The 12868-nt window shown below is 43.9% G+C and overlaps 1 protein-coding gene across 1 annotated transcript in view; it reads left to right on the forward strand.

Annotated features, from left to right (window-relative positions):
- Window positions 1-949: 949 nt before the first annotated feature.
- The window catches only part of FAM117B (family with sequence similarity 117 member B), a 73909-nt gene continuing 61990 nt past the window's right edge, over window positions 950-12868 (forward strand). Inside the window, exon 1 of the mRNA XM_027564613.1 lies at window positions 950-1646. Within this exon, the coding sequence (XP_027420414.1) occupies window positions 1046-1646 (601 nt within the window). The 5' untranslated portion in view covers window positions 950-1045. The remainder of the gene's footprint in view (window positions 1647-12868) is intronic.

Consider the following 12868-nt stretch of genomic DNA (forward strand, 5'->3'; position numbering starts at 1 on the left):
CACTTCTGTCTCAAATAATGACTGTAAGGATAAAATAGGCCCTTTGAAAACTATGGCACTTAACAAACTTGTAAGGCAACAATCATCTTTCCAAGGTATCGGGGAACTCGGAAGTGGCTGATTGAAATAAATTCTTGATTACTTGAGATACAGGAGATGTAGCAATAGCATTTGGTTACTGGGCTTCGTTGATACAATCTAAAACAGCATTCAAACCAGCAGTTTTAATCTTTCTAAGATTTGGCTCTCTACAGAGCTTTAAAAAAAAGAGAAACAAGGTGTAAAATGCCAGTAACATTAAATTTCTTTTCCTTTGAGCCCTGTCAAGACGTTGATGGAATTAGGACAGAACAAAAAGATCAAGGGAAAAAAATGCCAGAAAGAGACTCAGGAACACAGACTGTGCCAGTAAATACTGAGTTAAGGAAATGAGTTGGGGGGAAAAGACTTGAGACATCCCTGGGGACCGCTCTGGTTCGGGGGCAATCCCTTTGGCAATATTCCAGAATCTGAGTCCCCAGGGCTCCCCCCAGTGGGAAGGGAAAGATTGCGCGTGGCCAGGCGCAGGCGTACGCGTGTACACTCACGTGTACACTCACACGCGCGCGCGCGCACACACTACACATACACACAGCCTGTTTCCTCCGCTCCCCCTCCCCCCGGGGGGGCGGGTCTCTTTCTCTTTAAAGAGCAGACGGTCTCCGCGCAAACCCAGGTTCTCTAAGGCCCCGGGGCCCGGGACCCGAGCTCCTCGCAGCCAATGGGCACGGTGGAGCGGCTCGAGCGCGGCTGACGCTGCACCAATGGGCGCTCGCGGGGGGCGGGGGCAGCGAAGGAGACACTATTGTTGATGAGGAGGAGCAGCGGCGGCGACGGCTGCACCACCTCGTTGCTGCCGGCCGCGGCCCGGGAGCCCCCAGCACCCCAGACTCCGGCTTCGTCACCCCGTCGCGGAGGCCTTCCCTCCAGCCTCGAGAATCCTCCCCCTGCCTTCTAACAACAAAACCACCCCACGTCTCGCCCAGTCACCAGGGAGGGGGGGACCATGTCCCAGCGGGTGAGGCGCAATGGGTCCCCCACGCCGGCCGGCTCCCTCGGGGGCAGTGCGGTCGCCACGGCCGGGGGATCCGGGAGCCGCCTGCAGCCCATGAGGGCGACGGTTCCGTTCCAGCTGAAGCAGCAGCAGCAACATGGCAGCCCCACGCGGAGCAACGGCGGCGGCGGCGGCGGCAACAACAACGGCGGCTGCTGTGGTGGCGCCTCAGGCCCCTCGGGCGGCGGCGGCAGCGGCGGGGCCCCGCGCACCGCCTCGCGCAGCACGAGCCCCACGCGGGGCGGCGGGAGTGCGGCCGCGCGCACCAGCCCCACGGTGGCCACGCAGACGGGCGCGTCCGCGACGTCCACGCGAGGCACCAGCCCCACGCGCGCCGCCGCGCCAGGGGCCCGCGGAAGCCCCCCACGGCCGCAGCCGCCGCCACCGCTACTGGGTACCGTGTCATCGCCCTGCTCGTCGCCCACCCACCTGTGGACTGGAGAGGTGAGCGCGGCCCCACCCCCAGCCCGCGTCCGGCACCGGAGGAGGTCCCCGGAGCACAGCCGAAGCTCCCCGGAGAGGAGGAGCCCGAGCGCCCCGGTTTGCAAAGCAGGTACGTGCTGGGGGCTGCGCGAAGAGGGAAAGGCGGCGGCGGGAAGGGGTCCGGGGCGCGCGCCGCTACCGCGCGGGGACTGCGGCGCTACCGCGGTGCCGGGGTGGCCGTGGGCGGGGCTGGGGGCGGGACCTGGGCGGTGCGGCCCCGCCTTCCCCGGGCCAGCCCCGCGTCCCCTCCGCCGCTCCCGGCCGCCTCATTCATCCCTCCGTCCGCCTTGAGTTGGTCCTGGTCCGTGGAGATGCAGTCGCTAACCTTGTGCCTAAGCAGATGTGTTAATGATAAACCTGGGGTTCTGGCCGCCCGCTGTCTATCGCTTACCCTCTCTTGGGAGTGAGGCTAAGAGTAGTTTGTCACTTTAGTGACATGGTTGATGTTAGTATAGTGCATGTTTGTTGCTAAGCCTTTCTCTTTCACAAAACAGTGTCAGATTTGGGTAACTTGAGTGCACTAGCATAGCAGGTTTGGTTGGATCCCTGAAGAGACGTAAGGCTGGGAGTGTGTTAGCATTTCCTAAGACTAAGTGGGTAGCAAGAAGTGAGAAGTAAGTTAAGCAAGATTCCTTTGGAAGGTTTATGGGCTTTGAGGGTCTGGTATATTTCTGATATACTGATTTTGTGTTTAGGATATAAAACCATTTTTTTTTTTTTTTTAAGAACAAGATCTAAAGCTTTGTCTCCTTCTTGTTATTTTAGGGACCTAAAAATTGTTTTCGGAGAAGGCAATGGCAACCCACTCCAGTACTCTTGCCTGGAAAATCCCATGGACGGAGGAGCCTGGTAGGCTGCAGTCCATGGGTCGCTAAGAGTCGGTTATGACTGAGCGACTTCACTTTCACTTTTCACTTTCATGCATTGGAGAAGGAAATGGCAACCCACTCCAGTGTTCTTGCCTGGAGAATCCCAGGGACGGGGGAGCCTGGTGGGCTGCCATCTATGGGGTCGCACAGAGTCGGACACGACAGAAGTGACTTAGCATCAAAAATTGTTTTTCTCTAGACCTGGGAGCTTTTTTGGGAAAGGTCCTGAATGGAGCTGTTGAATTCCTCAGTAGTCATTCATAAGACAAATTCAGATTGTAGACATTGAAAGAGATAATATTTATCATCTGATTGTCTTTGTAGAATCTCCTGAAAAGAGGAGTGTGTGGTTTCTAGCTTGTGTTTTAATACTGCCAGCATCTACCGTTGTCTTACCCTGTTTGGGAAACTTGTTAGAATTTTTAGGCAGAATGGCTGATTATTTCAGGAAACTTAGTACAGTACTTCCTAACCAAATAAAAATGATAATGAAATGGTTTCAAGGGTTCATTCAGAATTGCAGGGAATGGGATGAATCTTTTCTACCATTTATTTTATCAAAGATTTTAGATGGTGGATACTTTGAGGGGAGAGAATTGTCCTGAAAAATGATTGATAGTGAAACAAGAGTACTGTTTTAAAACTTTCAAACATGCAAAATGCTTTATTCTAAACTTTGTTGAAGAAAAAATCCCTCTCCCTCAAATAATAGCTCTTATTTAGCTCCTACTTTGAGTGACTTACTTCCTGGTTCTTACTTTAACTCTCACAGGGGATTTTGGAGAGCAAGCAGTGGAGTGGATATTTGAACTCTGATGAGTGGCACTCCAAAACCATGTCTTTTACATTGTATCAAGGAGGAAGCTTCATGGTGTGTAAGATAGTACAGGGGAAATATGTAGCACACCAAAAATGACATGTGCTTAGTTTTCCAAGCAGCTCTTAGAGGTATATGGTGAACATAATCTATTCAGTTTGCTTTCAACCTTCTGGAGCCGGTGTAATGTGGCAGGTGGAAAGAAAGAACTACTTAGGTAGGCAGTTAAGATGGAGGAAGCAGGTGGTGATCTGATGGTCTGATAACAACATCTGACTACTCTCTGAACTATTTGACCCTTAAAAAGCAGCGACCTGATGAGAGCCGGGTTAAATTAAGTATTGGGAATGTGTGGAGGAAGGTGCTCTTTTCTTATCTTTCTAGAAAGGCTCTATTTTCCAGGATCTCAGACTCCCATATGCCCACTTTTCATGTTTCCCAAAGCTTCTTTATCTCAGAGCTGTCATTTCATAGAGTATTCATGCTGTAAAATTGACTCTTTTCATTAGCCCTCTCCTCCCACCCTCCACCCCCCACCCCGCCCCACACACAAACAAAACAGAAAAATAAAACCTTTTTCTTCGAATGGAGCGCTCTCACTTGGGTGTGAAAAAGGGATACTGCTTGTTACTGAGTTATACCATCTGAGTATCTGATAGCTTCCTTCCCAGGAATGTGCTCTTGTTTTGCTCTGCTGCTGCTGCCGCTAAGTCGCTTCAGTCATGTCTGACTCTGTGCGACCCCATGAATCACAGCCCGCCAGGCTTCCCTGTCCATCACCAGCTCCTGGAGTTCACTCAAACTCATGTCCATTGAGTTGGTGATGCCATCCAGCCATCTCATCCTCTGTCGTCCCCTTCTCCTCCTGCCCCCAACCCCTCCCAGCATCAGGGTCTTTTCCAGTGAGTCAGCTCTTTGCATGAGGTGGCCAAAGTATTGGAGTTTCAGCTTTAGCATCAGTCCTTCCAGTGAACACCCAGGACTGATCTCCTTTAGGATGGACTGGTTGGATCTCCTTGCAGTCCAAGGGACTCTGAAGAGTCTTCTCCAACACCACAGTTCAAAAGCATCAGTTCTTCGGTGCTCAGCTTTCTTTCAGTCCAACTCTCACATCCGTACATGACCACTAGAAAAACCATAGCCTTGACTAGACGGACCTTTGTTGGCAAAGTAATATCTCTGCTTTTCAATATGCTATCTAGGTTGGTCATAACTTTCCTTCCAAGGAGTAAGTGTCTTTTAATTTCATGGCTGCAGTCACCATCTGCAGTGATTTTGGAGCCCCCCAAAATACTGTCCTCTTAGCACAAACTAAATCTGGAAGGAAAGGGATAAATCATGAGACTTCCTTTAAAATTTTTTTATTCCTTTTTTTTCCCCTCTGGACGCCCTACATGGCATGTGGGATCTCCCCTGACCAGGGATCCAACTCATGCTCCTTGCAGGGAACGTGTGAAATCTTTACCCCTGGGCCACCAGAGAAGTCCTTTATTATTTTTCACTGAAACATAGTTGATTTACAGAGTTTCAGGTGCACATCAGATACTCCCTTTTTGATTGAAGGAGATTACTGCTAGTATTCAGCTTCAGTGAAATGCAGACATCCTTATTGGTAGAGGCAAGGGTCTACCTTATTAAATAAACCTCATGTAACTCAAATTCTGGGGTCCATCTAGATCAGGCAGTCAGCTTGTAGGTGAGTTGGATGCCCTAATCTTTGTTAGGAATCCAGTCTGAAAGTCCCCTGTTTGAAGGTCTCAGGATCTTTTGAGGGGTGTCCCTATTCAGTCAGCTCCCTCCCCACTTGCTTTATTCCCCCAGGGTTACAGTTAATCATTGGCTAATTGAGAACTTCCTTCTCTTGAGGACTATAAGGTAATCCAAACACCTGTCCCTGACAGATAGCTTCAACTTCCCACCTTCAATGCCTGCCATTTCCAGGGCCAAGTGGTTTGTCATTAGAAGCTGAGATAGGCTTAGAGAAGATAACTAGGCAGCAGTGTTAACTGTAGATAAAATGGTGAAGAAGGTGAAGTTTTTGTTCCTTCCCTCCTTTTACCTGACTTTGTCTTACTCTGTATAATGTTAAACGGATGAATTACAAATAGAGAGGCGGCACAAAGAGGGCAGGAGCACAGGCTCTGGGTAGACATTCTGTCCTCTACCACTCAGAAGCCACATGATACAGGGAAGTGATTAACTTTCTATCCCTTAACTTTCTCATTTGTATTAATATAATCGGTGATGATATTTACTTCATATGGTAGTAAGGATTAAATGTAAGAAAAGTGAAAAATACCCAGCACAGTACCTCAGTATAAAAGTGAGCTGCTGTGTGTCATACTAGTTTTTGCTTCTGGTTGTAGTGGATATAGCATGAATTGCCACTGTAGGCTTAGTTTTCATGGTGGTATGACATTTCAAGTTGCCAAGAACATCCAGAACTGTTTGGAGTGCGATCTGTGGTTCATTTGTATCAGAATCATTTAGGGTCTTTGTTAAAAATGCAAGTTCCCAGGCCCTACCTACTCCAGATCTTGAAAGTACCTTGCACCTCTTTGATTTTGCTGAATTCTGTGTTTGAAAAACAGTTACTAGAAGCAAAAAAGGGAAATAGTTTGAAAACTCCTCTTTAGAGAAAAAGGCATTGGTACAGTATGTGTAAAAATTATTTTTGCAGTATGGCTCACTAATAGGTAGACAGCAAGTTGTGTTTTTGCTCATTTTTCCATTACTTTGGATGCATTTGTTGTGTATGAATATGGTTATTAATTGAGCTGGGAGTGTGGCAAGAGCAGCAATAAGAGATGGACTTCTCTGGACTAATAATAAGGAAGTAGTGAAAGGGAACTTAATATTGGTGCCATCTTAGACGTCTGCTTTCTAGTACTTTGTGAAATATGCAGCTTAGAGACTTAGGTGTTTCTAACCATTTGGAGGATTGCTGGTAATCTCACACTTTCAGGGGAATCCTTTTGGTTTTAATATCTGTATTTTACAAACATTGAAGATGAGGCAACTGGAACCTTATTATTAGTTCAGCATCTTGGCTAATAGAATTTATATTGAATTAAGTTCAATTCTATAATCTTTGAACTACTCTGTGTTAGTAACTGTGTGGTGTGCTTAGTCGCTCAGTTGTGTGCAACTCTTTGTGAACCCATGGACTATAGCCCACCAGGCTCCTCTGTCCATGGGGATTCTCCAGGCAAGAATACTGGAGTGGGTTGCCATGCCCTCTTCAACTGTGCAATACAGGAATGTAAAAGAGAACTCCAAAGACACAAACCAGCCTTGTAAGACAGGTTTCTAAGTATGTAATATGAGAGCTTTGGGCTCATAGAGAAGTGAGTAATTCTGTAGGGAGTGGGTATAGAAATTCAGAGGAGATGGATTTTGCTTTGAGTTGGAAAGAGAGGACCAGCATTTTACAGCTGGATCATAGAGGTGTGAACATATACATGTCATATTCAGTCCTATGTCTTAAAATGTAGAGTATAGGATGTGTGGGGAGGAAAGAGAGCAAGCAGTCGAAAAAGAGAGTAGGAAGGTAAGTTTACAGAATGGCCTGGAATAGAATGTGTGAATTCAAATGTATCCCATGCATAATACCATTGGAGCTAGACTGTCAGGTTCAAATCTTGGTATTACTGCTTACTTAGTAGCTGTTTAACTTTGGGCAAATTCACTTCACCTGTAAAAATGGGATACTAACTAATATTTAGTAATAAGTTGACCCTTGAACAAAGCAGGTTTGCATTGTCCTGGTCCATTTATACGTGAACTTTAAAAGTCTAAATCATGCTACAACATACCTGATCTGAGCTTGATTGAATCTGGACATGTGGAACTGTGGAACCAGATGGCCGACTCTAAAGTTATATTTGAATTTTCTTCTATGCAGAGAGTCAGTGGTCATAACCCCTTGTTATTCAAGGTCATTGTTGTTCAGTTGCTCATTCATGTTTGCCTCTTTGCAGCCCCATGGACTGCAGCACACCAGGCTTCCCTGTCCTTCACTGTCTCCCAGAGTTTGCTTAGATGCATGCTTATTGAGTCAGTGATGCCATCCAACCATCTAATCCTCTGTTGCTCCCTTTTCCTCCTGCCCTCAATCTTTCCGCATCAGGGACTTTTCTTTGCAGGTGAGTCAACTCTTTGCACCAGGTGGCCAAAGTATTGGAGCTTCAGCTTCAGCATGAGTCTTTCCAGTGAATATTCAGGGTTGATTTCCTTTAGGATTGACTGATTTGATCTTCTGTCCAAGGGACCCTCAGGAGTCTTCTCCAGAATCACAGTTCGAAAACATCAATTCTTTGGTGTTCAGCCTTCTTTATGGTTCAGCTCACACACCCGTACATGACTACTGGGAAAACCCATAGCTTTGACTAGATGGCCCTTTGTCAGCAAAGTGATATCTCTGCTTTTTTAATATGGTGTCTAGGTTTGTCGTAGCTTTTCTTCCAAGGAGCAAGCATCTTTTAATTTCATGGCTGCAGTCACTGTCTGCAGTGATTTTGGAGCCCAAGAAAATAAAGTCTGTCACTGTTTCCATTTTTTCCTCATCTATTTGCCATGAAGTGATGGGACTGATGCCATGATCTTAGTTTTTGAATGTTGAGTTAGCTGACTTTTCACTCTCTTCTTTCACTTTCATCAAGAGGCTCTTCAGTTTTTCTTCACTTTCTGCCATTAGGGTGTATCATCTACATGTCTGACGTTATTGATTTTTCTCCTGGCAATCTTGATTCCAGCTTCAGTTTTATCCAGCCTAGCATTTGTTAGAAGGACAAAATGTTTTGTAATTTCTGTGTGGGAATAATAAGGAATCTCTTGATATTAGCTATTTTCACATTATTTTTATCATCCTCATCATCCAGGGGTTTAGGCATTAAAAATAAATTGATTACATTAGTGGTGTTTACACTCTTCAAATACACAGAGTTGGTAAATATCTCGGATGAGTAGACTGCAAATGTGAGATGGGAGAGACTGTCGAAGGCATCAAGCACATGAATTTAGTTGCTTTGGCAGTGGGAATGGTAAGGATAAAGGAGACTGAGGAAACTTGGGTTCAGTAACCTGTTGGATGTAGGGATGGAGAAAGGAGGAGTTGAGGGTTGGATGTACTAACTGAGACAACACTGAGTAATGCCAGTTTGGGAAGAGAAAAATGAGTTCAGTTTTGGGCATACTTAGTTTGTGCTCTCAGGAAATTCAGGTAATTTTCTAAATTGTGGCAAATACAGTTTAGAACTTGGGGGTACAGTTTGAACTGGAGGCAAAAAATTGGGACTTGTTTACTTCAGCTCAGTAAACATTCATTTAACCCACACTTCATGCTAAGTGTTTGCGTGTGGGTGGTAATTGAAATGATTAGTTACTAGGATGGATAAGATGATAGGAGAATGCTGAGGATACAACGGTGGGAGAATACAAGCATTTTAGCATATTACTGACTGGGGAAATTTTTGTAGAAGCTAATGCCTGTGGCTGTAATATGTCTCCGGTCAATAATGTGTTAAGTGAAAGTTGCTCAGTCGTGTCCGACTCTTTGTGACCCCCGTGGATATACAGTCCATGGAATTCTCCAGGCCAGAATACTGGAGTGGGTTATCTTTCTCTTCTCCAAGGGATCTTTCCAAGTCCAGGTTTGAACCCAGGTCCCCTGCATTGCAGGTGGATTCTTTACCAGCTGAGCCACCAGGGGACGGTAGATAGAAAAGCCAACGAAGAAGCCTAAGAATGTGGTGGTAGAATAGTTAGTGTCGAGAAAGCCAAGAGAAAGATTTGGATTTCAAGGAGGAGATGGTAAAGATTTTAAAATTCTGTGGTGGTAACAAGTAGGCTGAGCCTGGAGAATAGGCTTTTGAATTTGACATTTCAGTCCAGTTGTTAATGTTAGAATAGCATGTTGGGGACACAAATCAGGTTAAAGGTTTGGTTGAGGAAGTAGAGGTAATGATTATAGATTGCCCTTGCGGAGTATTAATTACTGTCTCACTGTAAGGAAGGTGACAAAACAGGACCAAGAGGTGAGCTAAAGTTCACTTGTTTACTTATAGGATGGGGAGAACTGCGGCATGTTTTATAGGTTTGGGGAAGGATTCACAAGAAAATGAAAGACTGCAAGTTCAAGAGGAGGAAATAATAGATGGAGCAAGGTCATGGAAAATGAGAGGCAGTGGGCCAGCACAGGGTGTAGTCTGGAAATCTCAGAAACAATTAAGGACACTTCTTTCTCTGAGGATGGAGGGGAGGTAAGGGTGGGTTAAGATGATAGATGACTCAGCAATAGACAGGAAGGGAGTAGATAAAGTAAGCTATTTCCATTGCCAAACTACTTGAAGAAGAAATAGTATGTTTGTCAGATACCGTATTTTAAAATTTAAATTTTATTTTTATCAAAGTACATGTATGTAATTTAAAATGTCAAGTAACACTAAAACTCCTAATCAAGTGAAGTGTCTCCCTGCCACATCTCTTTCCACTCCCGCTTCTTGCCACTTTGAGACAGCTGCTTTCACCTCTTGGTTTCTTCAGGTGTTCACCTACATATTTCTAAATGACTGATAACTGCTGCAGGATTTCTTTGTTCATCTTCGTGTATTATACAGTGACTTCCTACTTTGACAGCTGTAGACTTGGTCCTTTATTGTCCTTCCCAGTCTTCCCGTTGTAGTTACAGCACTCTCGGTTAAATTATTATTAATGTTTATATTATTATGACTGTGTAAATACTATTTACAGCAGAACCTTGTGGTATGCTACGATTATATTTCCTTTCTTTTATAACTTTTTAGGCTCCTTGAGATTGAAAAGGCTTTTGGTTTGCTTTATTTTCTGTGTGCCTCTGACTAAGTCATCCCCAAAGTTTTCATAACAAACTTTCTTTCAAGTATTTTAAAACGCATCCAGTACTTTGTCAGTTTTAATTTTTTCTTGAAGATAGCCTTTCTGGAATCTCCTATCCTCCTATTCCCAACTGTCACATTGTTTCCAGATTGATGGCATGGCTTTTGCCTTGGAATGTCTCTGGAAACTCCTTCTCCTCCTGTTTTTGGACACCCTGATCTCTGGAACTTGTTTTACTAGAGCATAACCTCCAAAGTGTTTTTTAAGACCTTGAATGTCTGCACTTATCTGTCTTTGCACTTAATGGTTTAACTCAGTATAGAATTCCAGGTTGGAAATAATGTTTCTACTGATAATTGAAAGGACTTCATTTTTTAGGCTCTAGAAAAGCCTTTGGGAAGTCTGGACGCCATTCTGCTTCTTAGTCCTTTGTGTATGGTTTGTGTGTGTGTGTGTGTGTTTCTTTGTGAAAGTGCTACCACTGTTCTGAAGTGATTGCCTTGGTGTAGGGTTGTTTTCTCCCATTCAGTGTGCTGGTTACTCTGTGAATTTTACAGACTCTTTGTTTCTGGGACCTTTTCTTCTCTAATTTGTTCTTTCTGTTATCTTCGTTTTATCTTGTTGGAACCACCACTATGTGGAACCTCTTGGATTCAATCTATAATTTTCTTATTTCTGTCCTAGTTTCCATGTCTTTTGTTGTTGTTGTTGTTCTTCTAGCAGATGTATTTTCTATCACTTCAACTGAGTTTAAATTCTTTGGACATAATCATTTTTGGGAAGGATTTAACCTTACTTTTTGTGTTAGTATCTTTTAAGTTATTCCTTGTCTTGTCAGTGTCTTCTGAAAACATTTATAAAAGGTATAAATACCCTCCAAGTTTTCTTTGCCTTCTTCGTTGTCCTGAGAGACCTTTTTGTCTTGAGCCATGTCTTTCTGGTTGGAAACTTTCCTTAGTTTTCTATTAATATTTAAAAAAGATACAAAATTGCTGGTTAGGTTTTCAGTCTGAGTGCAGGTCAGTCTGGTAGACTGGAGGATCTCAAAGTTGAATGATGATGCAGGGTCTCTCAAAAGTAGGTTTTTTTTTGTTTTTTTCTCCTCTTAGGCCAGATTCTCCTGGAAAGAGTCCTACAATATCATGCCCGAGGATCTGTCTTGTGTCCTTAAATACAGAGCCGGTCTAGTTAATCTCTCAAGCAGTTTCTCCCAGTCTTTTTGCTCTGGAGACACCCTTGGAATAATTTTCATTTCTCAGGGAACCCCTGCATGAGTAAGTTGAGATACGATAAAATAATATTGTTCTGAGTACAGACTGGTTTCTCTGTGGATCTTTTTATTTGGCCAGTTTATAAGCCTATTCATTTTATAGGTGTTTAGGTGTAAACAGGTAGGTGTATAGATTTCACCTCTACCCTTCTTAGACACAAACATAGTTAAGCTTAGCTTACCGTTCTTGGTATTGATCCCTTTTCATAGATTTTTTTTTAAAGCTCAAAGGCAACCAAAGTACATTGTGATTAAATAATTGGCTTAAATCAAATGAGGTTTAATTTTTCGAAAGGTAGGCTCAGTAGTTTTAATGGGGCTTCCCTGGTGGCTCAGATAGGAAAGAATCTGCCTGCAACGTGGGAGACCTGGATTCGATCCGTGGGTTGGGAAGATCCCCTGGAGGAGGGCACGGCAACCCATTCCAGTATTCTTGCCTGGAGAATCCCCGTGGACAGAGGGGTCTGGCGGGCTACATTCCATGGGGTTGCTAAGAGTTGGACACAACTGAGTGACTAAGTACAGCACAGCAAAGGTAGACTCAGTAGATTTAATTTAAGTAAAATTAGTAAATTTATCCTTTTATAATGTGAAAATTTATTGAGAAGATTGTACAGTAAAATGACAGAAATTTAGCCTGAAATACAATTTTGTTTAAATTTGAAAAACTTCCAGTTACACGTGCCTGCTCAGTTGCTCATTTGTGTCTGACTGCAGCCCCATGAACTGTAGCCCACCAGGCTCCTCTGTCCATAAGATTTCTCAGGTAAGAATACTAGAGGGGGTTGCCATTCCCTCCAGGGGATCTTCCCAACCAGGGATTGAACCCGCATCTCCATCACTGGCAGGCCATTCTTTACCACTGAGCTACCTGGGAAGCCCCCTGAAGTAACATCCCCTGTCTCAATATAGGTTTAGCAGAATTACTGGCACATATTGACTTTGTGACCTCATTTATAGATCTATACATAAAAAAATGATATTTTAAAATTTATATTTTTAAAGTGAAATGTGTTCTTGAGGTTTTTGTGTGTATGTGTGTGTGTGTTTTCTGTACAAATAGTCAATTCTGAGTTGAACTAGAAATGAACACAGCCACATTTCATTTTCAAATGAAATGAAACATTAGTTTCCTAGCTCTTGATACTTGTTAAACAATTAAGTTTGTTTATTCATGTAAGAAGTTGAAAATGCAGCAAATTATTCATTGCTTTCCTGTGAATGACAAGATACTTTTCTTGCCACAGAAATCTAGAACTTGTGTCAGGGCAGATCAGAAAGTCTTGATTTAAGTTTATAGTCAGACCGCAGCTAAGTTACCACTTAGACATCTGCTTTGGAAACTTCATTGAAACCTCTTTTCTGCTCTTGCCTCCTTCCCTGTCTGTTGTCTTTGTGAGTAACATGTTTTTATTTCTTCAGTATTATTTTAATTGGAAATCTTTGCTACTTTTTCTGATAAAGGCTAGTCAAGGTGAAAT

This window comes from Bos indicus x Bos taurus, chromosome 2 (genome assembly GCF_003369695.1).
Source record: "Bos indicus x Bos taurus breed Angus x Brahman F1 hybrid chromosome 2, Bos_hybrid_MaternalHap_v2.0, whole genome shotgun sequence".
Taxonomy (NCBI): domain Eukaryota; kingdom Metazoa; phylum Chordata; class Mammalia; order Artiodactyla; family Bovidae; genus Bos; species Bos indicus x Bos taurus.